At 40.4% G+C, this 27,977-nt stretch overlaps 1 protein-coding gene across 9 annotated transcripts; it reads right to left on the reverse strand.

Moving 5' to 3' along the window:
- Window positions 1-51: 51 nt before the first annotated feature.
- trim3b (tripartite motif containing 3b) lies at window positions 52-27,872 on the reverse strand. 9 transcript variants are annotated; one of them, XM_068600241.1, is made up of 19 exons: window positions 27,526-27,872; window positions 26,545-26,674; window positions 26,163-26,291; window positions 11,011-11,186; window positions 8,800-8,929; window positions 8,521-8,631; window positions 8,183-8,334; window positions 7,774-7,954; window positions 7,564-7,665; window positions 7,323-7,421; window positions 6,778-6,930; window positions 6,156-6,534; window positions 5,450-5,553; window positions 5,160-5,327; window positions 4,369-4,537; window positions 3,647-3,688; window positions 2,910-2,980; window positions 2,619-2,759; window positions 52-2,313 (listed from the first exon to the last, which is right to left on the reverse strand). In XM_068600241.1, the coding sequence occupies exons 4-19, from the start codon at window positions 11,154-11,156 to the stop codon at window positions 2,161-2,163; spliced, it is 2,301 nt and encodes a 766-aa protein (XP_068456342.1). In that variant the 5' UTR covers window positions 11,157-11,186; window positions 26,163-26,291; window positions 26,545-26,674; window positions 27,526-27,872; the 3' UTR covers window positions 52-2,160. The 9 variants fall into 9 exon arrangements, with proteins under 9 accessions (XP_068456342.1, XP_068456343.1, XP_068456344.1 ...); XM_068600242.1 differs by having other exon boundaries at window positions 27,815-27,830; XM_068600243.1 differs by lacking the exons at window positions 26,163-26,291; window positions 26,545-26,674; window positions 27,526-27,872 and adding exons at window positions 12,300-12,351; window positions 14,394-14,749.
- Window positions 27,873-27,977: the final 105 nt, after the last annotated feature.

Genomic DNA, 27,977 nt, shown 5'->3' on the forward strand with positions numbered 1-27,977 from the left:
AATGTAAAAAAAAAATGTAGTTGCCATAAATATCTGATTATATTGTAAGAAAAGGTCATAGAATGTCAAAGTGTGTACGGCCACAGCTGTTATTGGTACGCGGGTGTAGAAATGATTACTAGAAATTAAGTCTTATTAAACAAAAAGGAGCATTTGTACAATAGTTCATAGTGTAATTCTTTAATATTTACAGTCTTACCTTTGCCATGATTACGTAAATATAGTGATTACTTATTGTAAAACGGGCCTCTTGTAGTATACAGTAGGCTACACAAGATGGTTAATGTACCATTTCATATATATGTGCTTCCTATATTTCACATACGTGAGTAGGTTAGGGACAGAAATAAATATAAAAATAAAACCACAGGAACATAGGGGTCTGATTTATGAAATATAAAGCATAGTTTTTAAATAAATCTCCAGTTTTTTAAATGCAGACGGAAAGAAAGGAATGGATTACTGATCAGTGATTGGGGCCAGACAGATTCTCCATGAAATAAAGTTAAATATAATTCAGATTTTAACCTTCAAAACACTGTACAACCAAGCAAATGAATATAAATACTGGAGAAACCCAAGATAAGGTGCTTGTCAACTACAATAAGAATGTGATTGTAATATACAGTAAACAATCTGATTATGTTACAGTAAATGATAACTATACACGTATAGGCATATATTACTCTTGCAAACTATATAACTATCAGAATATTTTGTGCAATGTTCAACAACAACTTACAATGATGCGTTTTGGTAGCAGGAAAAGTTACAGTTTAACTGGATGTGAGCTCTGGGAAGAGGAAAACGAGAGAGCGGCTTTCAGCGCTACAAGTTACAAGGCCTATATACAAAGACAGTTTCAATGCGGCAATTAGAAAAATACTTTTTAGAGCAAATTATGTAGAAAAGAAAAAAATAAATTAAGTCCTTTGGGAAAAAAAATAATAACACAGCAAATAATGTGTATACAACTTAATTTCAATGATGTTTGCAAGTCATTCAGTTGGCTACTACTTGGTACGACCTTCTACTTTATTAATATATGATCCAGTATTGATTTATTAAGTGCTGCAATAAGTAGGCTATTTAGTGAAACAACAGGGATGCCAAATCCATCTGTACACCGAAATATGCAAGTACAACTACATTAGGTTGTACATAGAAATACACTGAAGTACAAGAACTAGTGGGGTTAGATATAAGAGGTGTATTTTTGTCCATAGAAGAATACGACTAACTTGATGCTGTGTTCAAAAAATGTGTTGTTCTAATAACTATTGTGCTTCTTGTTGCTTGTCTTTGGGTAACAAAACAAAAACTAGAATTTAAGTCAAATCATCTTATGACTTCAAAGAAAAGAGAAATCTATATCCAAGGATCTCGTCAGAAGAATAAAAAAACGATTCCTTCGAATGTGTTGTTTTTACTAATGAAAAATGAAGGCAGTGACGACAGGGTCGTCTTTTAGAGCACATGCAGCAGTGTTCAAGGAAAGGCCTGAGCATTGTTATTTCACACTTCTGCATCCGGGTCTCAGTTGGTTTGCTGGTTGCTGGGAGTGTTGCCTATCTGCATTGCCCAAAGAAATTGCAGGGCATCACCAACTTCAGACTGGCAGGTCCCACACGCTGTATGAAGGCATACAGCTGCAACACCGTGTTCCACAAGATAATTTCCAGTTCAGTTTTTCCAATACAAAAACTTCTAAGTTTAAGTTAGACAGAGTGATTAATGAACAAGGAAGCATCCAATCACAGGACGTTTCTTTCATTATTTGCTTTTGAAAGTGAATTTATTTTTAAACATTTATTTCATTTATAGTCTCCCAAGATTTCTCTTTCCTCAGCGATATAATTAATGTCACTTCTTGCAATAATATTTGGGATATCTAGTTTATTTTGTCTTTAAAATACATTTTGATTACACTTGAATTTTTGGTGTTTGGTTTTTTTAATGTAAACATTTGTTTTCAATTTCTTTCTCTAGAGCTCTGGATATTGGATCTTCTGAAGTATACACAGACAAAATTAAAAGGAAATGGATTTGTGGAACCTGAAGCTACTGTGAAGTGTGCAGTCATGTTGCAGCCGGATGTCCAGAAGCAGTAAATGAGAACTTGTCTAAGTAAAGGTTGTGTCTGCGATGTCTGTCCTCCGCCTACTGCAGATATCTGTAAACCTTAAAGCAGTGGTTCCCGGAGTCGGCAACAGCCACATGTCCGTCTGAGGTGAGGGCGAGGCCTTGGGGTCCGTACAGCGGGTCTGCTGAGGTGTTAATATACGATAAGAAGGAGCCTGTGCTGTCAAACACCTAAAATAGAAAAACACAATGGTTTGAGTTTGAGTTTTCATGTGGCAATAAACTATCGTGTTAGCATTAACTAAATAATGAAACATTCAACACTGCAGATTCAAGCTGCTGTGAATGGGCAGTTTAATATGCTGCTGTTTTTTTTATAAAATATATCAGACTCCATAGAGTTGTGTTGACCTAATGTGACTTTTTCTTTAAATATCTTTTAGTTTGCTGAAATATAAAAGCTATATTGAAGAACATAACATTCAAGGCTTATAGTTGTGTAGTTGAGCTAGATAAATAAATACAATCCATCTCACCTGTATTCTGCTGTTGCCCCAGTCAGCTACAATGATGTTTCCGTTAGCGTCCACAGCCACACCAGTGGGAGCATTGAACTGGCCATTGCCTTCACCATGAGAGCCAAATTTGAACAAAAACTCTCCATCTGCACTGTACACCTGGGACAGGGAGTCAGGAAAAAGACATGTTTTGACTATATCCATGTGCACTTTGATAGATTCGCCATAAACTATATAGTATGCATGCAACTAAATGCATGCATGCTCCAGATAATTCATCTTTTGAGTGCAATAAATAGCATGTCTTACCTTGACAGAGTGATTGTGGAAATCAGTCACAATAATTTCATTTTTGTTGTTCACTGCAACAAAGTGCGGACCTGGATAAGGAGAGAGAGGCAGGTTGATTGTGGAAGTTCGCACCATTCCCTCGACTGTTAGTAGGCCGTTTCAACACAACTTTCAGCTTGTTGTGCCTAAAGCTGCAATCATGAAGCCTATTTCAATCAGATGGTTAGCGGTTCAGATTTGCCTGGAGAGTAGTGATGGCATTCTTCTCATGCTTTAGATGCTTTAACATGAGTTACAATTGTTTTATCGTGTTCAATCAGTATTACATTTCTAAATGACATTATGTTGAACGGCTCAAGGGGGTTCACCATCAACTATGATGGTTAATAAAAGAAAAAGGTATATGTGAGCTGTTAACCACTAATCATGTCTTCCAACACTCTTGAAGCAAACAGGGAGCATCGATTAGTTTCATCACACTGAAGTCCGAGCTGTGAAAATCATTCACCAATAATCTTTAATATCCATTGACACAAAAAAAACACAATGCACATGACAACATGTTCATTATCGTAACAGTAAGGGATTATACAAATGGCATGTACGTGTTTCAGATTATCATTGCACAGGCACAGCTTTGATTTGTCAACAATCTGAGTTCTCAGGAGGGAGGACAGATGATCAGGGAGTTGGGTTAGACAGAGGGGACTGCACTGTGGGATTAAGGTTGCATCAAGGCCACACTTAGTACTTACTGAAAACTGAGCCAGATTTATTAAAGTTTGGACCAAGTTTTTCTGGATTGAAAAACAGGAGGAAGAACAGAAAGAAAGGAAAATAGGTAGTCAGAGATAAAGGATGAGCTAAGAAGAAACTCGTGTGGGCTGGTCTGCACAGGCGCAGGTTGTGGGGGGAGCAGGGGCCACTGCACTGCTGAGGCTTTGTATTTGTGTATATACAAGTTTACATTTTTAAACAGAGTGTAATATGTAATGCAATAGTCTATATATATATATATATATATATATATATATATATATATATATATATATATATATATATATATATAAATATATATATATATAAATATATATATAAATATATATATATATAAATATATATATATATATATATATATATATATATATATATATATATATATATATATATATATATATATATATATGTATTTCTTTTTCTCATACTGGCAGTAAAGTTGTCACCAATCATATATTGATTGTAATAGTTGCTCTAATTAAATTTCCCCGTTAGTTTTATTTACTACTTAATATTTATTATTTATCTCTTTCAAAAATCCCTAAAAATAAAGATAGTATCAATGGGATATTTTTAATCTTTAGACACAATGCTAATATGTGTAATATCATGACATGTATACTTTGAAAGCCACTCTGGCAGATGGCAGCGTTAAAAGAGATAGTATTGTTTGGGAGGTCGTTCTTTTCATACGTCTCACCTGCAAACTGTCGGTCAGACGTCCCCCTGCCTCCAAACTTAGTCACCAACTTCCCATTGGATTGAAAGATGAAGACACAGCAGGCCTTGTTGTCCACAGTGATGATATGTCCATTCTTGTCCACAGCGACACCCTTAGGACCCATGAGCCGACCTGCACCGATCTTATTCTGAAAAGGAAGGAAGACAACTGATTTTAGGAGGCAAAGAAAGATTTCAACAAGAATATGTTCATTTTGTTTCACCAAAGAAAGTATATAATACCATAACCTATCATAGCTCTTTGCAGTATGGATCTTCCTTACTAATAAATTAACTACTAATAATAAAAATGGTATAATTTGCCAAAGAAATGTCATTACAAATTTAAAAATAGTACAGATGCCATAAAAAACTAATTGTCAGAAAAGTATGTTGTAAAAAATGTCATAAAAAATGCATAACAAATCATAAGAATGTGATAAAAGCATGGTATACCATTACATTGTCTTACACTCGCACACACTTGTCTCAACACTGATGACCATTATTTCAGAATGTTTTATTATGATTTCAGCTCTTTGTTCAACATAATTAGGCCACTAATTAGGTGTGAATAACGTCTCGTTACGCTGGTGTTAACTATTCAACCTACTTTTGTCAACATGTCCCTCTGTCTTTTTATAACGCACACACACACACACTCGCACACACTTGCTCGCACACACACACACACACACACACACACACACACACACACACACACACACACACACATTGTCTAATCAACAATAATTTCTCTCAAGACCTCACCTTAAATTTGCCATCAGAGGAGAAGATGCTGACCCATCGATTGTCATAGTCGGCCACCACGATGTCACCGTTCATGTCCACGGTGACGCCTGTCGGTCTCTGCAGCTGCCCTGGAGAACGACCTCTGACCCCAAAGCGCATCTTAAACTGTCCATCATTGGAGAATACCTGTAATTGGTTCCACCAAAGAGCCCCTTTTGAGTTAAATGTGTCACAATCACCGCACTATAACAGTATTGTCCTGTTCTTTGTGACCATCATGGGTGCATGTTCCTCTCTGTCTGTCTCACCTGTATGCATTGATTGTTGCTGTCAGCCACCACCACTCTGCCGTTACGAGTGGCTGATATTCCTTGCAGATTTGTGAACTCCCCCTTTTCTCTGCCTCGGGAACCTGAAAATTAAATAATAACTCACTCAGTAAATGGGTCATTTCAAATGTTCATGTGTCTCAGTTTGTAACACTAACCCTTAACGGCTCATACCAGGAGTTTTAGACCAAAACTGTCTCATCCTTCTGATTATTTTTCAAAACACACCTGAAGTGTTTGGATTGAGTTTCTACGTTCTAGGTAAATGCAATTTTTGTTTCAGTACAGTTCAAAAATGAACTTAGTACCTTCTTGAGAAATGTAATCCTTCACAGTGAGAATATTTCACCTTCATTAATATATGCAAGCAACATTACCTTTGCATGACAGGGACACTGACATCCAAAACCTGAGTCAACAGTTTAAGTGAGCGACCAACACATTCTCCCCAATGCTATCATTCCATCTTCTGACAACATACTGTAGCATGTTAATGAGTTTTTTTTTCTGGATGTCAGTGGATTGTCATCCTGTCTATTGACATCAAGTGAAAACAGAAGCTGCCTCGAGGGCAGGATGTCCGTCTAAAAGCTAAAAACTGGTGTGCAGTCATGGCAGTAAAGTCTAGATGGTATTTGGTTGTTAGTGTATGGACGTTCCCTCGTGGATCGGTCATCTGTCTTACCCACTCTGTAGATAAGTTCATCCTCAATGGGGTTCTCCTTTTTCTTGGTGGTGCTGTACATGCTGGAAGGACGACGCACTGCTTTCTGCCGTATGTGGCCCCCTGTCCCGCTGGGAGACTTCACCCTCCTCTTCACGTCATCTGGAGATTGTGGCACATCTGAGGGCTTGATTGCCCGCAGGCGGAAGGGGCTGCCACGTACCGGCTGGCCGTACAGCAACAGAGCAAAAGAGTACTCTCCCTCAGAGCGTAACGTGTAGCCTACCTCATAAGTCCCATTCTTATTGTCCGCTATATCTGCCTCTGCAATGCGGTTCCCGTCGACAGACGTTATCTCCGCTTTTAAAACAGCATTTCCTGTCCGCACCAACTCACCATCCTGCGGAGAGAGGTCATTGATTCAATTTCAGGACAAGAACACAATTCTGAATCTTGTTGTTCATTTAATATGCACATGGTTGCAGCCTCAGAGGCAGTACTTTGTACGTGCATCACACTCATAATAATCCCCGTTAATGATCTCGGTGACCGTGGCCATCATAGAAAAACAGACTTCTTCCAAAAAACAGACAATTTTGTTAAAAAAACAAAATTGTAATATGTGAAATATTTAAGACTTTACTTTGTCTTTTGTCGTCACAGTAATTGTGTGGTGCTGTCCGGTTGTTGCATGGCGGAGGCCTTCTCCTGTGGCTACCGAGGTGTGAGCCACAGCAGCCGTGGTGAGGAGAACTCCCAGGTTCTGGATGGAGCGTCGCAGACCTTCAGTCTCCACCTTGAGGAGACGAGATGAACAATGTTTTCTTCTGCAAAATCCCCTATTGTTTAAAGAAGTTACATTTGTTTGACTCCATGTGTATGTAGTTAAATCTGCATTTACAAACTGCTTGTTATGTGTTAAAATTCACTGCATAAAAAAGCAAATGCTTAATCCGGCTGTAACGTCTATTTGTTCGACAAAGTATTTTTATTTCAAACAGCAAACAACTCCCGCAGAAGTGAGCAAAGGTTTAAAACACCAACTTTTTTTTACAGAAAAAAAAACACTTAATATTCCACCTTTCGATTATTCGTTCCACTGAAAAACAGTTTGTGACCATGCGGGTGTATCAAATATTGAGAGCATGAAAATAGTTTGAACGCTAATAAGCAACAGGTAATAAATACCTGACAATCCAGGTGTGCATTCTGATGCGGTCTCTCTGGGAAATCATGTCTGGCCAGCGCCGTTACCCGCTCACTCATCTGCTTCTGAACGAGCAACACCTATTCTTGGAAGAGACACATATTGCATTCCAAGTTGTTTCTTAATACTAAACTCAAGCACATTCTGGTATACAGTGCAACACAATTGAAAGTTAATTCTCTTTTGTGTTGTAACTTGTAATTTGACATCCTGCCAGCCCACCTCAGTAGCACTCCCATGGCTGAGAGCCTGCTCAGTAAAGCTGCAACTGCTCTGGATGTGTTCCTTCCCCTGGAGGAGAGATGAAAGCTGGGCCTGCAGGACCTGTGGGGGAAGCGGAGGAGTCAGCAGGTTGAACGACTATATGATCAACTACTTGTAAAATGCTTGTGCGAGTGCATGGATCACATGTGTGGTCGCGTAAAACATAACCTTCTGCTTAGTGCTGCAGATGACCTCCAGGTCTGTGATGAGGGACGTCTTGCGCTGATGCAGCGCCCGTTCCAGCTCTTCAAACGTGCTGGTGATCTCTGCCACTGCCTCATTCTTCCTCTCATTCAGCTGGCGGGAGATCTCAGTCACCAGCTCGATGGATGCTGTTAATTGAGGGAGCCTGCAAGTTGACACAATGTGGCATTTTCTTTCAGAAATTGTATAAAAAAAACATTTGTAGAAGAGTAATAAAGCTATCTAAAATGTAATTGGGCCTCTGACACTACACCCAGGGCCGTGTTTTGTGATCTTTGATGGCGATGCCAGATCTGGGCCAAACGCTTAAGCTTCCAAACACCTGATGTGAGGGAAATATTCTGAAAGCTTTATCAAGGTATCAAGTGCCCACCTGCTCAGTATGGCATCCAGCTGGGTCTTCAGCGCAGCCTTGTGCTGTTCCACAACGTCCCGCAGCGGAACAGTCACATGCTCTCGGTGCTCGCCCTCGGTGCAGTCCAGACACATGGCCGTCTCACACGACTCGCAGTAAAACTCCATCACCTGCAGAGGGAGACAAACTGAGTAAAAAAGCTCATCCACTCTTGCTGTTAGAGAGAGAGAGAGAGAGAAAGAAATCTTCAAATTACCCACTAAGTTGGTAATTTGAAGATTTGGTTTCTTCTACATTAATTATTGCTAATAAAACAAAAAAGGGAGTGCAGTTTTGGTCACAAAAGTGCTTCCCACCTTTCCCTCGTGGTTCGGGCAGCAGAGCGGCTTCATTGCAGCTGCAGCGCTGACTGACTCCAGGACGCTGCAGGCCTCCGGCCGTGAGCACTCTGGGTCTCGTTGAAGAACCTGGTGGACATTTTAAACTTCATCGTGTTGCTTTTCAGTAGTTCCTTCAATAGACTTGTAAGATAATCATGAGGTTTTTCTTGAAATGTGTTTGTTTCTTTTCTTGTTTGTTTTACAAAAATCCTGTTTCTGTCTGACTTGAATTAAAAAAGAGATAAAGAGTCAAACCTCCATGAGATTAGTGATGAAGAAGTTGTTCTGCAAAGCACAAACTCCTTTCTCTGGCAGAATGGACGTCTGCCGACACACCGGACACGAGAGCGTCAGAGACTCTGGGGGAATGTAGTTCTGGAGACAACTGGAGAGAGAGACAGATAAAGACGTATTAGAATATACAATGATTATTTTGCATCAATCTGTATACAATTATATATACGGATACAGCAGACACAGAAGGAGAGGAAGTCAGAAAGAGAGAGAGAGAGAGAGAGAGAGAGAGAGAGAGAGAGAGAGAGAGAGAGAGAGAGAGAGAGAGAGAGAGAGAGAGAGAGAGAGAGAGAGAGAGAGAGAGAGAGAGAGAGCATTCATCGTATCACAGTAATTAAGAGACACTGCTTAAATAGTGCTGCTGTCACAGTAAATAGTGAAAAAAGTGTGAATCTGAGTCAATCCACAGAACCAACAGCCCCAGGAGAAGACACACACACACTCCTTATTTGAGTAAGTGAATCTCTGGCAAATCAATATGCCCAACAGAAACACAAAGACAAAAAATACTTGAGGGAGAGTAGATGTTTCTGTGTTCGTATCCACTTCTGCATGTTTGTGAGAGTGTGCATGTGTTTTAGACTCACACATCCAATCTACCGGCTCTACAGGCTGGAATGTTGGGGCTGGTTCAATTGCCCTTAGGAGACAATCTATTTAACGTTAGTCAACCTTCAAGCCAAAAACAAACCCACAGTCAGCAAAGTTCAGCTGCAATATGCAGATTACCAGACCACGCTGCAGGCCTGTAGCCCGACTGCCATCCAGCTGATATTGAACAGTGTTTTTCTTCACCTTCTGTTGTCATTAAATTGTCTGTTGACGTGCAAGAACCCTGAGGTCAATGTCATGGATAAGTCTTTGTTGTTGTACACAAGGATGTCTGGCAGCTGCTCGGCTGCATAATCAACACCATTCTGTTTAATTTATGACACCAGAATGATTCGTACCAAAAAACGTCTTTGTAAACTGCAGTTTGCTTTTGAGAACAACAGAGAGATGATGTTCTATCAACACCACCGTAATGCGTCGAAACCTGGATACATTGCTGTCGCTTTGCCAGAAATACAAGCAGCTGGGTGTGGTGAAAAGGTATGTGACAGGTGACAGCTAATGTTGACTTTCATTTGACTTATTTCTATAATTCTACTTGTTTTGTCCAATAAAATGAAAACATAAATGTGTTTTCTTATCACAATATGAAACAGAAAAGCAGCATAATTAATTATTTATTTGATTAACTAAACTGTTGTTGATAAATCTTCCGTCAAACGGCAAACCAAGTACCTGACTAACTTGTTTTTAGCATGAGTGCCACACTCATGCTTGTTCAGTGAAATTGAGAGGCCACATGCCACTATTGTAGGAGGATATCATTTATTTTGGCACCATTTGAAACAGTTGCACAACCCATAGAAAACTCATGATCCTGATCTCTGAATAACAAGCACAACCAGGATGAACACAGAAAGAGTAAAAGAGGGAGCTAACTTTAAAAAGATACAATATCATACCAAACCAAACAGACTAGGCCTACCATGGGTTTGCCAGCTCAGCCCTAAAACCTCTAAAACGACATAAAACCATCCAGTATTGAAACATCTGTCTGGCAACATCATGTATAGCTCCAGACAAAAATCTGTTTACCTCAGCAGGGCTCCGGATCACATGTCATCCAGTTAAACAGAGGATTAAATGTGCCCTCCAGTTGGCAAATGCCCTCCACGCTGCTGAAAAAGGAGTTATCCCGCACTCTGTGTCGCTATTCAAAAATATTCAATACATGTGTTAAACATAGGTATAGAATCAAACCACTTTGAAACATAATGCCAGTTATCGTCTGCACCTAACAACATGAACAACAACTCTTCATGTTTTTCATCTTCCCACCGCAGTAAGTATTGCCTGAGGGGGTTTCAGCTTTCCGAGGCACTGTAGATTGAGGAATTATAATTGTGTCCTCCAACAATGAGCCTTTTCTAAGACACTGACGGTCCCTGATGCTGCGGAATGCACTTACGATCCCAGTGGAGCCGCTCTTTGCGTGGCTCAGCAATAATTACATGGAGCAGACAGTGTCAGCAGAGACTTGGGGTTGTGTCGGGTTTAGCTCCAGCGCAAGTAAGTAAGTAAGTAGGACCCATTCAGACAGAGAGCACACATGTCATTTACCTTTCACAGAAGGTGTGCAGGCAGGGCAGGACCTTGGGGTTGGAGTAGTGATCCAGACAAATGCTGCAGACCAGAAACTGCTTGTCTATCTGACGCACCACAGGGCTGGTGCTTCCAGCCTCACGCTTTGCCATGGCAGAGGACATTTACAGCCACGGACAAGGACAGAAGTTAACCTGCGGCGAACAGAAAAGAAAAACATGAATATTTGCATGTATTTGGACAAAATGTTTTAAAGCGAATCTCACTTTCCGAGCTGCTAATGCTTAGTAAACATACCACAGCAAGCACGCGGAACCAAAGTTATCAAAGCTGCTTAATTACAGGATAACATGTTCATTGTTAAGGTGTTATTTCTAGGTTAATACAAGTTTGGTGAAATAGAAGCAGTCCTGAGTCTACAGACAGCTGCAGATGTAGACAAACCAGTGCGGTTACGTTCCTGGCCTTTGATTAATATATCAAATAACCCCAAAGCAGTAAAATAAATGAGTATATTTAACCAAACAATAAGTGCAGTCGGTGGTTAAAGAGAATCCTATAATTACAAATCCACAACAATGCATGAAGACAAGTTTTCTTGGCTATTAAAATAAAAAAATACACACTCCTGACCTTTTGTGACATTTACACACACACACACACACACACACACACACACACACACACACACACACACACGCACACACACACTTGAAACAGAGTGTGCTGGGTAATGCCTTTATTTCATTCCATTTGTGTTTGTCAGTCTCTCTATATTTACAAGTCACAAGTGAGATCTCACTATTGCAAAACTATATTTGGGTTGATACTACACTCTGCGACAACCACATTGCCTCTAGATGAGACCATATGCCTTAGTAGGACATAACAAAAACATAACAAAATGAAATGAATAAAAGGACAATGTATACACACAGATTTATCGAACGTTTAAACATGTAATTCAGTCATTGTATGGAATTGTTTTGTATGATATCATTGGTACAAATTATGTCAAACCAGCACGGATGGAACTAAAAAACATGCATACATTTTAAAGGTTATCTTTTTGAAATAGTAGCAAAACTCTGTGAAACCAGAACAAAGGAGCCTCGTGCCTTAAAGAGTCTCATCCATTATAGAAATACGGCGTCAAGGTTTGAATATTCTGCCTAGCAACACAAACCACTGCTCCAACTTGGCCCACTTTATCAGTCATTCATCAGTGCAAGCCTGAACACATATGTAATAAAAATTACTTTGGTATGTTAAAGGTGCGACTGCAGCAGGTTCTCGTTGATACGTACCTATATTGTATAAATGAAGTGAGAAGGTCAGATTTATGGAAAAATATCCAGTCTGAAATACAAAAAGTACACACGCCATTTGCAACAATGACTAGTGGCTCAGCATGGGTCTCAAACCAACAAAAAGATTCATAGTCAGTATGTACATTACACACTCAATGACAAGGAGACACACACAAAAACTCTCACAAACACACAGAGAATCATCATCCCCCACCAGACTCTCCCCGTGTGCGCACATCTGCCACTGCTGGATCTAATACAGTACACAATCCCTTTATGTACCATCGAGCTCATGTCCTATTGTCAGTGGTTGCCGACTGAGCACGCACACACGTACACACACACACACACACACACACACACACACACACACACACACACACACACGCACATAGAATCCAGTTACATACAAGCTGTAGACTGAAAGGGCATAGGTCACTTTTTAAATTGTCAACCATGAGAGCAAAATGTCACATTCACACTCCGGTGAGGGACAGGCAGGGTCTTTAACGAACATGATTACTGGTAAGGAGCTTATGTTTTGTCTAAATCAAAATATGCATTGTTCTTTTTAAAGCCTGCACGTCAAACTGGCACTTCAAAGGTATCCAGTGCTCTCTGTTGGATTCTGATGAAAAGAAGCTTGAATGTCTCTCAATAGAAAGTAGAATTAAAGAGGGATCAACCTCAGGATGTACATTATAGTTCTCACACTTCTCAGTCTGTGCTAGAGCACACTGATATGTATATCATCTGTAATGACGTCTGTCTAAATTTAGACACATGTATTACTGGGTAGACGAGGAAGCAATGACGGGGACACTAAAATAATACCCGGGGACTGTTGCACAGGGTGTGTTGTTGCTTTGTTTACGATTGGTTACATTTCAAAACTGTTTTATTGGGCAGAGCAAAACAAGAAGATTCTCAAGTCCAAAGCTGACAATCCCAAATAGGAATTCTGTCTAGAATGACAGGAATGATTTTTTTTTTTTGAAGTAGCATAAGAGCTAAGACCATCTGTTCAAAGTAAGTCACAGAAAATGTAAAACATGTGTTTCTTTTTAATTTACAGTTCAGCTGATGCATGATAGGCATTGGTCTTTTACAAAGCCCACAGTTATGATCCAGCTTTACTATGAAGTTTACAAAAACATAAAACGCATGCGTTCACGTGCATGCTTGCTCATGATGAGCATGTTCATAGTTAAATGCATTCAATAGACAGTTTTGACAACTTCATTCCAGCTCATTTAAACTCCGAAAGTAGGCCACAATGCTTAGATTTGATGCTCAAAGGAACCATGACCAGTTAGCTGAAAAGGCTCAGGAAATGTAAGAACTGAGTGAACACATGCAGATTCAAGGCTCTGCTCTTACAGGCAGCAGGTCTGCAGGAAGCTATAAAATGATGCAGGAAAAGACACATCCTGCAGAGAGCTGTCAACTAATACCATCAAAATGAAATGTGTTATAATTCTCCTGGCCATTACAAGTGCAGTGATAACCGCAGTAATGTTGTCGGTGACCTATGCTTGGCTAAATCCCCAAACTCACAGGATTACAGCTTTTGTATGTGTAACTAATTGTTTGTGTGTGCGTGTTAAAGTGCATGCTTGTTTGTGACAACAAGCCAACACCCGTAGATTTAACACACAATGAGTCTATTCACTGCTGGCTGAACTGAATACAGAAATAACAGTTTTCTTTGTCTTATTTAGACCTGAAACCTCTGCTGTTGCTTTTACTGTACAATAGGATCCTCACAGCTCATGTGTAACACAAACGTGTACATGAAGACTGGGGGGAAGGGGAAGACAGGAAATTTAACGTTTTCTTCTCAGTCATTACGAGGACAGGAAAAAGGGACGGACAGATAGTTTAATAAGGAAAGGAATGAATACAGTTAAAGTGGAAGCCCTTTGGATTAGTGTCACACACCTGTGCAGCAATGAATATGTGCTGACAGCTTGGACAAACATCCAAACTCACACACTCCTCTCGAGTAACAGCTGATAATGTCAAGTTATATGCCCACATGTATGTAGAGGAGGATAAACACACACAGAGTTGACAAAAAAGACTACCTACTGTCAGTAGTTTGGAGTAGATCAATTTAGGAACCATCCATGGCAGCTCTGTGTTCCCTGTCTCACACACACGCCCACTTCCTCCCTCGTCTTTTCCCTCGGCCTTGCTGACCAGTCTTCCTTTTCCCTTTTCCTTCTGTCGCCTTTTTCCTTTTCCACCACAACACACACTGACAAACACACTGAAAAAAAATGAACCGGGATGACAACAGGGGGTGGGACGGTAAATTGAAAGTCCCTCCTACTGTCAGGACTGTTTTCAAGCATGAGCTGACTGGATACCCCCCGACTGCCACGCTCTGATTGGCTGGGAAACTTAAACTAGCATGGATAAGGGATTGCATCATAGTCCAACAATTCGTGCTAGCCTGAGGGAGTGAGAAGCAAAGCTTGAAAAGGACAAGAAGAGGAAAAGACCAACTGTCAAGACAGAATAGACAAAAAGCTTGAACTCAATCAACAATTTGCTCATAAAGTCTTGATCTACTGCATACTTATTTCATTTGTGAAATGTGCACCCTCAAAACTGTAACTGTGCATGAAAGCCAGCAGTGTTGGTTCTTGAATGCAGCTTGCTTTTAATAACAAACTGAAACGGCAGCTGACGGGTGACACGCTTCTAAACATTTGGATCATCTGGCCTCCAGTTAAAGTTATGAAGAAATACGTCATTGCTTAGTCGAGTACTCACATGCACACTCACACACATGCGCAGGGCAGCCATTCAAAGCGTAGTTACATAATTCATGATGTCACGTTTAAAAAAACACTTAAAATGAGAATTTGGAACACATGCTTCTCCGCCCAGCAAATTACACAAATGCAGGGATTAAGAAAATACCCTTAATACAGAAAAAGGGATTATCACTTTGAATTTCAAGTCAAATATCTTGTCACACGTTTTTGCACCCAATCCCCTCAACGCCCCGTCCTTGTGAGGTGGCCAGAGTTTAATCTGGTGCAAGAGGCGACGACTCTCTTCTAAAAACATCAATCTACAGTTAATCTGTGTGGATTGGGTGCAGTCGTCTCTCCTCCCTCGCTTCCGGCTCGGCTTCCTCCACGCCCACCTTTCTAAAATCCCATGCCCTAAACTCACAGGCCAGACTGCTGTTGTTGGTGTAGCAGGAAGTAGAGGATAAGAGGATGAAAATACCACGCAGAGTGACCAGTGGACCTGCTTTACGTTTGTTCTATATTGCTGCAACGCTTGCTCAACTTCATCATAGTTACACGATCTGCTGATTCTTTCCAAACCAAAACACATCCCATGGACGTATTAGAGCTGGATAGAACCATCTTATTGGATATCTTGTTTACAAGTAATTAGAACAAAGTATCTGACATGACTAATATACCAAATGCAGCACTGTGGTAATCCCTGCAGTGAGCGCTCCACTGCATTATTGGTTTACCGCTGTGCTTTCTCTCACAACGACAGTTTTATCAGTATGCACGACTCAGTTATTAAACAAGAGGAAGGTGAACCGTCACTGGCACCCAAAATAAGTATCCTGAAGCTGGGAGTACCCATACTGTAATGGGAGTACTTTTTAAAAAGACATCAGGTAATGAAAAACATAATCCTGTTTTTATTTTTAGAATTTGGTTCCAAACTAAATAAGGTCATAAAGTTTTCAGACACATTTTAGTTGGAGCTAAACTATAGAAACAAACCCATTGCACTCTTACGCAATATCGTTTTGCCCGGGGTCATAAAGAGGCGTATGAAAGCAATGATTGAGATGTTTTCCAACAAGAAAATCCACAGCCACTTCAGATTGTGAACAAAGCATTATACTTTTAGAGAACCATTATCTTTAATGTTGTCTGTCATGTTTTGTCACATTTTGTAGCCTTTTTGCAACCAACAGTGTGTGCACATCAGGGTGCTGCACACCTGAAACCAAGTCATTTTTTGTTTAATGTTGGGTTTTATGTTGGGTTCCCTACACAAGGCACTGTGGTATCCTCCTGCCTCTGCCTGCTGCGTTACAAAACCTCTCGGTATGTTTGAAGAACGTTGGAAAATGTCTCAAGAACTAGATGAAATGGAAGAAGGGACACACAATGAGAGTATATACAGTACTTGATCTCTCTCTCTCTCTCTCTCTCTCTCTCTCTCTCTCTCTCTCTCACACACACTCATACAGTCAGCTGTTACAATCGTCAGCCCACGTCCCCCTTTCCTTTATAGCTGCTCAAGTTACACCAATCGCACACACACACACACACACACACACACACACACACACACACACACACACACACACACACACACACACACACACCTGACTCTGAGGGTTTACAGCTTAATTTGCACCTCACAAAGATAGAATACACACCCAGAGATAATAGATGGCGTGCATGGGCCAACCTGTGTAACCCTCCTCGTATGCATGGCAAGCCTCCATTCTGCTGCACAGTTCCATCTTAAGCCTCCACATACATATACCTCTATATATAGAACTATCAGTTCTTATCCCCCTCACACCACTGGCAGGCACGTGCTCTGCGCTGCTCACACGCTGCGAGAAAGCCAAGGGATCCTCAGATGACCAGCAGAGTAATGACTCAGAAAACATCAAAAAAAAAGATTCACATACTAATCATTACCATGACTGTCCAATACATGTAATGCACATTTTACATATTTAAGATCTATTTGTGCACAATGCCATTTATTTATGCTAACGATGACCTTCATATCTCAAAGCGTTGCCATCATATTATTGTGGTTTCTGTGTTTTCGATTGATGGCCAGTTAATAAATATGCAAATACACAAATGCATCGTACATACACAGTATTTAGACATTTGAGACGGTATGCACACACAAGAGGCTTGATACTGGCAGCTAATATCAAACACACAAAACTGCCGTGTATGCAAATCACAGATTGATTGATAGGCTGAAAAGATAATACTGACGCTCCCTTTCAGTTGCCCAGCTGTTTTGACACCACAGCTGGCCTCAGGGAAAGAAGGCATGCGAGTGTAAATTGTGTGTCGAGTGCTCGACTTCATGTAAATATCCTTTAATTTACGTCAATACAAAAAAACATCTCCAAAGTAATCAATAGTTAAAGCCTTCAAAAAACAAGAACTGTCTCATAATTCACAAATAAATGAGCCAAATACTTCTCTTTCAAGTCCATACACATTAAAACAATACACAATCTGTGACCACGGCAGTCATGAAACCTTTTTATCCCGCCTCATTTTCAGTCAGTTGAAAACAGAACTTTATCAAGAGATTCTTGGCACAAACAGCATCAAAGCAGACATCAGAAACAGGAGCTCATCTCCGCCGAGCAACGATACACGAGCAGCACCCAAATGACACATCTGAGAAATACATACCCAATCTCCGTCATATCCCACATTAAGAAAATGGCACATCTTTCCAAGCAGTAAGCAAATGGAGTTCGGCCCTCGTGCGAGGACTACGTATACGATCACATGCACCGTCCATGTTTACAGTCCCTGATGTGTGGGTTCATTGTCATTGTGTGAGAGCATGTGGGTGTTCTACTAACAGCCTCTTGATACTGGACCACATTTAGGCAAAAAGGCATTTGTACTGAATTATGAATATCAAAGAAACTAACTTGATGTTGATGTCGTCCATAATTGAGTAAGTCTGCACCTCTGTGTCTGTTCGCAACTATTCTACCATTCTCTCACAGCAAACCTCCATATTAATATTAATATCTAAAGTGGGCAGACAGCTCGGTGAGTTTAATTTAGTTTTTGGCAAATGAAGTGTATTGTATGATGACTTCAAGCCGGTTACTCGCATGAATTGCTGCTTGTTTTGGGTTTGAAGAAAAGGTGTTTTACAGCATCTTACGGTCTTGGTGTCTAGATGGATGACCGTATAAACCACATTTTGTGTATATTTTATAGTTTCAACGTTAAATGCATTTTTTCACTCTTTCTTATCTTACCGAACCCTCTCCAAGAAGAAAGAAATACTTCAGTGAAATAGGAGCTGCATGTGCCACAGGGTAGAGGAGCTGATCTTGACATAATTTGTTTCTTTATATAACTGAGGGAATAGACGCCCTGAGCTAAACATATATTAACATAAACTGCTAGTCACATGATGTCACATGACCAAACAGAATCCAGACTACGATGATGTGTCAAGTAGTTTTACAGACTGTCCATGTCTTTGTGCAAGTGTGTATTTATCCAGGTGTGTGAATGTTTGTGATCATGCGGGTGCTTTTAGAAGAAGAAAAAAAGGTCAGAAATGTGGTTCATGTAAGAGCCAAATATCCAGAACACCAATCCCAACAGAAGAATAAAAGCATTTGGCCATGAGCGCCTTCCTCACACCACAGACTCATGCACAAAAATATAACAGGCAGTAAAAAGGATGTCATAGAGATTTTTTGCTGCTCATTGTAAATGGACATTGTGTCAAAACCCTGTCGCTGAATAATAAATATCTATTATTGCTTTGATATAATGGCTATTCTAACAAGGCGGAAATTAATTTAATAAAATTAATTCCCTAATGTTTTGGTCATGCTGATAAATCAGCGGATTTATGATTTGCACATTTGTCAAGCTCTGCACACAAACCAGGACAACTAATAATGTGGCTTAACCACACTCCTGGTGGACAAAATAAGAGAAACTCCTTCGAATGTAATGTAATCCAGTCGGACAAGGCCTCAAAATAACCACAAAGGCTTCTATAAAAACAATTTTAAAAGTAAAAAAGGAAACCACATACTGACCACACATTTGTGATGTCTAATTCCGCGCTGCTCGCTGTGTAGTCACTCTGCTTGAAACACCAGGTTTCTGCTATGAAAGCAGGGCAGAAAAACAGAGAGGCCTGTCTGCTGACTAGCACGTTGCAGCACACACATTCATCATGTATAGTCCTCCGGCAAGGATGATGTAGTGGATGACTAATGTCGAGGAGTGGTACCTACTCTGGGCTGTCCACACACAGGACTGACTGACATAAGCGCTGCTAAAATTATCAGCTTGCCTGATCTGAGCCAAGCTGGACAGGAATGTGTCACAGGAACCGCTTGTATCAGCATATTAACACATGGCTCACAGTCCAGCACACAAGCACATGTGAACACACACAGACACGCACACAGGACTACACAACTCATCATCATTACCACAGACGCATGTCTATGGAACAAAAAGCAAACAAACTCGGATGTCTCCACACAGAGACACTGACTGAATTCTCTTTTGCCGAACTGCACTGATGGGATCACAGCTGTGCATCTCTCATTGCTATTCTTAGGAATAGTGTATAGTGAGGAGGACTCAGTTTTGTGGTTATCACTTTTTCACTCAAACCAAATGATTCAGTGCAAACGTTCTAAACAGGCCCGCTTGACATGCATACAGTGCATCTGAGGGAGTGTGTGTGTGTCTTTCAAGATATAATGATCCAACACATGAGCGATTCAAGGATTACCATCAAGACAGTGAATACAGGAACATCAATGGTACAACAGATCAGTGAGTGTCACTAATCCCTCCTTTACTTGTATTTATGTATCACAATCGCCTCACTTCTCCACTGTCACAGGCAGGGAAAGGCTAGTGCTATACATGCTGAAAATCCTTTTTTTTTTGGACCTTTACCATAGCTTATTATGATTGAAGCAACACACAAATCTCTGCATTACTATAAAGGTCAAAATTGCAAATGGAGATGGACAACATGCTGTTTTCAAGTAATCTGACCTCAAATGTTTTCTTGTTTCCTGCAAATTAGAATTGAATGAAACACTAATATGAAAATTGCATGAGAGGGTCATAAAGGCAAATATAGGTAAAATAGGTAAACTGTAATTTTGTGTAATCTTGTAACTGTAATCTTCAAAGCAAAGTACCTCTCATAAAACAAAATAACTGAATTAAAATGGACAAAACTGGGTGAAGTATATTTCAAGTGTATTGTATTCCTGATGTTACGTGAAATCCTGAAGAAATGGCACAATATGGCCAGTGCTATTACTGAGCCTCCCTGAGGGACCTCTCTAAATATAACCGACATGCCTCTCTCGCCTCAGTCACTAAGCTTTCACCACATTGCACTCTCCTCACAATGCTAAATGAATATAAGGTAGAATATAGTTTGCAGTGCTCACAACCAAATCAGGAAACATGCACTCACATTTGTATTGCACACATAAATAGCATACGTGTGCCAACATCTAAACATAATCAGACACTCATTTCATAACAACAAGGGGAAAGTCTTCACGAGTGCTGCTGCTGTCAGACAACAGCTGTGCCGCAGAATCTGGTATGATTGTCCTGCCAATGAAGTTTAAATCTTCAACTTAAATATGATGTTGTCTTTGTTACAGATTGTGCTTCCAAGTGAAGCATAAATTGCATGTAAAGCTTACCATGAAGTGCATAAAGTATAAACTGTGTATTTACTAAAAACCCAAGACATTAAATACAATGCATAAATAAATTGTTACAGTTGACTCTATAATATAGAACAACTAAGATGTTAACCCAAGCACAATGATCTTATAACTTCTTCACAAAGATAAACTAACAGACACAATAACGTGAAGGAGAACCCGAGCATGGCGTTGGAAAAGTGGGAATTATAGTAAAAAGAATAACATGTTTTATAAAGAAAGTAATTAAAGTGATATCTTACAGAATCACCAGCAGAAGCTGTTACATCTCTCAGAGGAACTCCTGCAGCTTTAAGACTTTACTCACCTCCCAAAGTTACTACTCTGAATTCATGAGTTTGAACTCAACTTGTTTAATATCGTGTGCCATGAAGACGTTTCCCCTTCTCCCAAGGGCTCATTTCAAAAGCAGCACAATGAAATAAATGTATAAAAAACATTTACATAAATGTAGACATCGGCTTGACTATGAAGACTGGAGGAGGAATTATGTTGCTGTCACCCATGGCAACAAAATCACTTTAGAGCTGACTAAGTCTGCAAGGAGGATGAAGAAAGAAGCACACCATCTCTTTCTCTCACACACACACACACACACACACACACACACACACACACACACACACAGAAACACACACGCACGCACATACACGCACACATACATACACGAGCGCACACGCACACTTTACAACTGTCAAGACCAACAGGTTTATTACTGCTGGTGTCACATAATTTGTCCTGGTGCTAGACGCCACTGTAAGGTTGTCTCTTATCTCTCTTATGTGTGTGCGTGGGGAGTGTGTTTGTGTGTGTGTGTGTGTGTGTGTGTGTGTGTGTGTGTGTGTGTGTGTGTGTGTGTGTGTGTGTGTGTGTGTGTGTGTATGTGCGTGTCAAGTGTTATAATAAAAAAAAGCTATTTTGGTTGCACAGAGGCATTAACAAAACACAAAATTGGTTCCACATCTTTCCTTTTATGGATTGCTGCTGTGGTTGTTGGTGGACTTCAGCATGTGCATCAAGTGAGCTGAAGACAATCCAAGCGCATGCAGCAACACTCACTAACTACATCAACACCTCTGGCTGTTATGACACAAATGGGGCAGAAAATCCAGTAGTTACAGGATTGTCGGCCATTCAGTTAATCATTGAGTGCGTGGTGCGTTTACATTTCTCTCCTCGCCTGACTCTCAGCAGCTTTAGGGGCATTCCTCCCGTACCAGCTGGACATTCCTTTCTCCGTTTCCCCCCACAGCGACAAGAGGTGCCCCTCAGTCACTAGTTCACCTTGTTTTAAAAGCAGTCATGTTGTAGTCATCTCCTGATGACCTCGGTGTTCAGTCTTGTTGGAGTTGTATTGAACGCATCATTCAATAATAATGCTTGTCAACAAAGTGAGGTTCTGCACACAAACCATCAACCGTATCTGTAGATTAGAGCGTGGGGAAAACTTTAGCAGGTTAAAATAGTTTTGCTTTAAAGGAAGGGGTGAGAGTCATGTGATGTCAATGCATGTTTGATACTATCCATGGAGGCCTGAAAGGTTTTGCTGGGACTAGAAATTACACTGTGTGAAATAACATTGTTTATGATATGAAGTAAATCATATTGTTTTTTGTTTGTTTAAATTGATTCAATAAAACAAGCTGTCATATCAGTTTCGTACATGCTCAATGAAAACAGTAGGAGCTTTTTAAAAAACATGCAGCATCACACCAACAATCATTATTGAGTGTCCCCCAGTCTGCACTTAGATCCGAATCACCAAACCACAATTTTAGCACAAATAGCTGCAGCCTGTCTCGCGTTGCATTTTGAATCCCAGCCAGGTCAGCCTCACAGAGGGTACCTCACATTCAGGACATATTTTGAGGTTATGCTGCACAGCACAAACCCATCATAGGCCAGCGAATGCCATGCGGCATTGCATTGCATACAGACAACACTGAGTATATGCATCCTCCGGTGGAAGGGAGGGGAAACAGGAGAGAGGGAGATGTAAGCAGAGGAAAGGCTTGCACCCTCTGCCAAGGGGAGAAGGGTGTGAGATGGAAATAGTGGAGGATGAAGGAATGAGCGCTGGCACACAGTCGGGATGGCACAAAAGAGCAAGTGGAGAGATTACTTACAGCAGGTTCCTGACGGATGAAGGAGAGGTACAAGGAAGTTTCAGCGCGCTCTCCTCCGAAGGGAGCAATATCCTTCCACTAAACCCAACATCGCCCAAAAAGGGCACTTCACACAGAGAGTCTACTGAGGGAGGCAGGATCAGGGCGTATGTGTGTATGAGTGTGATCAAGACCTGGCTTTAACGCATGTACGTATGAGCGAGCTGGAGAGAGAGAGAGAGAGAGAGAGAGAGAGAGAGAGAGAGAGAGAGAGAGAGAGAGACTCTTAGGAGGCAAGAGATACAGAGAGATTGTATAAGCTGACTGGCTGGAGTAGAAATGGGAGGGGGTTGAATTGACCAATAGTGTAAGCGATGAGCAGAGTGAAGGAGAGATAGCAACAAAGAGACGGAGCAATTCCTGTCCTCACTCCCTTACTCTCCTTTACCTCTCCTGACTCTCTCTCTCTCTCTTTCTCTCTCTCTCTTTTTGATTACATGCGTAAGCAGAATGAAACAAGTCCAAAATATCAAACAGAGAAAATGGGAGTGAGTCAGTGTGAGAAACATAAAAGGGAACTAAGTCCATCACTCTTCCTCTCGGTAGCCGATCAGAGGAAAGAGAGATACATACTGAATCCCGTTGGGAACGCCAAGAATTCAAGGCTGTGTTTGTGAAGATAAAGGTGGAGTTCAGCTTAAAAGGGAGATGCAACAACTGATGGAGGATTCAGGGTTCTCTCAAGGACAACCAACAATGTTGTAAAGTTTGTGTCCATCATATAGAACGGGGGCAGTAAAGAGGGGATGCAATGATCTAGTGTATGGACAGTGCAATTTGTAATATCTGTGTGTGTGTTTTTTTGTTTGTTTCGACAGTGGCAGTATTAGCATCGTCCTCCTTTGCAAGTGTGCATATGTGTATGCATGCGCAAGGGGGTGGGACCAAACCATCTTCTACTGCGGGAGCACCATGTTGCCATGGAGACTGCATCCAGTGCAGCAGAACACGCAGATGGCTTCTCTCTCTCCCTCCCTCCCTCGCCCTATCTATCTCTCCCTCTCTCCATGAAACAGTCCAGTTAGCCTCTCATCCCTGGCCAGCAAATCATCTGTGCAGGTTTTGAAAACCCCTCCAGGTATAGAGAAGCTTTTAAATCTGAACGCAGAGATAAATGAAGAGAACAGGCCAAATACTGCCAGAGAATTATTCACCCAAAAGATGTCATCTAATATATGTAAATATGTATGGATATAGCACACTAATTACATAATAATACATCCATTAGATATACAACCTCTTCTTTGTTAAATGTACATTCTGCTTTTGCTGTGAGGAACAATCCTCACGTGCCTCCTCATTGTGAGGTAAAGTGTACATGCTCTGCATTTCAATGCTGATTCTGTGGACAATACAATGCGATGACTGGAGCAGAAAAGGGGATGTAAAGGTGATGTGTGGTTTAATCAATATTTGTGAAGGGTGGTCCTCTTGACCATTTTTCAAAGTAGACCATTCTCAGATGAACTGTCAAACTTCCAGCAATACATTACTTTCAGGTGATAAAAATGTCTTTCAAACGTTAAATGATCTATAGACATAAATGTATATTGTGTGAGATAGTGTGAAAGCCCTGCGTCAGCACTTTTCTGAACTTGTCTATGACTAAAGTTTATAGTTCAAGTTATGTTGCTATAAATAAAACATGCTCAGTTTATTTAACAATGAAAAGACAGACGGATAGACTCCGGGGGAAAGGAATCCATGAGAGTGCACATTAAGCTCAGTGAGTTGACAGCACTAAGGACCAGTAGTTAGTTAGCCGTATGTCATCACATTCCAAGTTCAAACGGGAAGAACAATAGTTTTGCATTAAAAAAGTGTTTATGTACTTGATCAAATAAAAAATTATAAAGAGGACATGCTAACTGTGATATGTTATTTGTCTCAAGAATGTCTGCATATGCTGATTATAACACTGAATGAATAGAAAACTGTGTGAACCTGGAAGGTGAATAGCTGTTGAGGGAAAATGCTCAGCAGTAATGTGAAGTAGATTGTTTGCAGATAACTGGCTAAAATATGTAAAACCACTAGCAAAGACACTTCATACTCAAAAACAAGAACTTAAGTTAACTTATTAAAGAGTAAATTAAAATGGTTCATCATTATGCTTCTATACTCACATATAGTGACAGTAACAGTATGCTTTCTTTCCCCCAAATCGCCACTAAAGAATCCTTTATTAGCTGTACGAGAGCAGACTTTCAGCTCAGTGGTAGATCGTGTCTTAATGGATGTTAAAATCCAGCAAAGCCCTTGTGAATGTGGTCAGATGGGTTTTATATGTGTGAGATCAGTGTGTGGGGGAGGCTGTATAAGCTTGATGTGTTTGACTTCTTATTCAGTTTTCAAGCAGCAAGAAGAAGAATTGTGGCTCATTTTAAAATTGCACAAAAAGATCTTCTGTCTTAGTAAAGATGCACAAAACAAACCAATGCAATGACCACAATCTCAATAACTGCAGCACACACACAGTCCAGTGCTTAAACCGAGTTACACCTGGTCTGTCTTATGTTGTCCCAATGCACACTGACAGGCACATATACCTTCTTGCTAGTTACTGCCAAGCTCCTATGACCTTTAACAACTGGCTTAACTAAACTAACCACTGATGATGAACCACAAACAACAGTCTGAGTCATTTTATCCCAATCTAGTGGCTTCCTGCAAAAGAGTAAGTGAGCCCCATGCTTTACTCCCTCTGCGTAGATTACCTGCTAAATATTTTAATTGAGAAAAAATAACTCTGGCTTTGGTGTGATACAAAAAAACCCAAAGATTTAAAACATATCGATTATCATCGCCATCCATTCACCTTGGGTACGATGTGACATTTACCTAGCTAATCAATTTGCTGTGCGCCACTTCAACTCCCTGACATTTAAACCCATCTCATCAGCGTAAATAGAACAGCATGCATCCTAATCAAAGTGACTTCAGCTGTGGCAGGAAGGACATTAATATCAGCTCTGAGGAACCCTATTGAAGGGGACTGATGAATATGATTACTCTTTTATTGATGACTACAAACCCCTTTGAGAGAACTAAAGAATATTGCATGATGTTAAAGGAACTCAGTGTATTATCTTTGTATATCACCAGAGTCAAGCAACAGACAAAACCAAACATGTTCCACAATTAGACACAGACTTCACATCTTTGGTGTGTACTTACCCATCCATGCTGCCACAACCAGGCTGGCCACTGATGGAGGTTAGCTGGTAAATGTCCTAGATTCTCCAGATGCTCCTCTTCCTTCCAATGCAGAAAACAGCTGGGCCTAACAGACAGACCTGAAGGCGTCTGAAATACAAAATAAGAACACACAATGATACACACAATGTGACCACAGATTAATCTATATCCTGTTCTCGATTGAGTAATGGGACCGTGAACATGTACAACTATGTCATATGTATACTTCCACAAGTGGCATCACTGAAGTCCAACTTGAATCATTTGTTACTTCACTTGCTTTCCAACTATTGTTGTGTGGAGACTCGTCTGTGTGCTGGATGAACTGCATGTGGATGTGACAAATCAGAAACAAACGTACCCTTTGTTGAATTGCACCATCTAGTGACTGACTGGAGACTAAATTGTCGACAGCGTCTTAAAATTTGACTGGAAGAACTTTAGGGACACCGTGCACATACAGTATGAAAGCGCTGTGATCTCTCGTTTATCTGAAAAGCAAGACACACTTAATTAAGCCACACATAAAAGACAGCAAAAAAAATACTTAGTCTGAAAAAATGTAACAAAGTAAAAATGTATAATTCTACTTTCTAAAGTATTCCAAGTGGATAGAAATAGATCTAGAACATTGATTCCCTGAAAGAAACTGCGTGTTTAATTCATGTCGGGGTCATTCATATATAGGCGGGATTGGTCTGTGAATAAAGAATAAACTCTAATAAATAAGTGTTCACTGATTATCAAAGCTTTTCAAATAACAGTACAGCTTGTACGCCTCTTCCTTTTTTAGTTACACAGGTGTAAAATATTACTGAGCCTTTTTCTTTAGTTTTGTCTAAACTCCACAACAGTTATTTTAACTCTGATAGGCTTGATACATGACTCTAAATGACTAGTTTCACTTGTCTTCTTCCATTCAAATCAATCAAATCAGTCAAAATAAGTTCAAATCAGTTTTGGGAATCACTGTCAATCGTAAATGTAATCGCCTCTTTTTTTATGGCTGAGCATGACACTTTTTTTTAAGCACAAAGCAGTTCAACGTACACTTAAATAGAGTGAGGACTGTCACAGCCTCAAAAGGGGAATTATTAAAATGCAACTCAGGACACATCTCAAGGCCTCGCACATGGATTCGTCATGGATGTCCTTGGAAACCTTAAATCTGATTGCAACACTTATAATCAGGATAATGCCCATAGCTGCTACGGTGGATTAGGTCTGCACACCGTGTGATCTTCCGTCATGCTACTAAAGAGAGAGAGACACTTTGCTTCAGAGATTATTATATGGCTTACACACATTTCCCTTGGAGCAATGTTTTTACTTGACAACATACCTCACAGCTGATCTGTTCTCATGCATTCCCGAAACAAAACAACTTGTTCTGCAACCTTTTTTGGTCCAGCTGCTGGTTCCCAGAGTAAAAAAACATCCAGGATTGAAACTAAAGACTTTTTCTTTCATCCATAAATCCTGTTAAGCTTTTGCTCCTCTTTAGGTTTCCTCTGTGTTTAAGATATTGTCTTCCTTTCTCACATGCTCTTATGTGCTTAAATACTTCCTTAAAATACAACTTGCAAGCCTTCCTCCCTGTCTCACTTAGTCCAAGTTTCACCCAACCTCACCTTCTTTCTCTTTTCGACGCATGCTCGTTCCTTATCTTTTCACAGCGACACACAGATTCAGGCCACCTCAAGTCGTCAGGCGTTGACTCACATGAGATGGTTCTTTGAGGCGCTCGATATTTTATCACAAAGGACGGATTGTTCTCTCGCCCTCTCATTTTAC

Source organism: Clinocottus analis, unplaced genomic scaffold (assembly GCF_023055335.1).
Source record: "Clinocottus analis isolate CAN_PGR_092001 unplaced genomic scaffold, fCliAna1.0.p SCAF_5, whole genome shotgun sequence".
Lineage (NCBI taxonomy): Eukaryota > Metazoa > Chordata > Actinopteri > Perciformes > Cottidae > Clinocottus > Clinocottus analis.

Excerpts from the sequence above, each read along its gene's own strand:
- trim3b (XM_068600241.1), bottom strand. The coding sequence starts at position 11,156 with ATGTCCTCTGCCATGGCAAAGCGTGAGGCTGGAAGCACCAGCCCTGTG. Across the intron at positions 8,335-8,520 it reads GCCCGAACCACGAGGGAAAG|GTGATGGAGTTTTACTGCGA; the intron begins GTGGGAAGCACT and ends CTCCCTCTGCAG. Across the intron at positions 3,689-4,368 it reads GTCTGACCGACAGTTTGCAG|AAAAACTTGGTCCAAACTTT; the intron begins GTGAGACGTATG and ends TTTTCAATCCAG.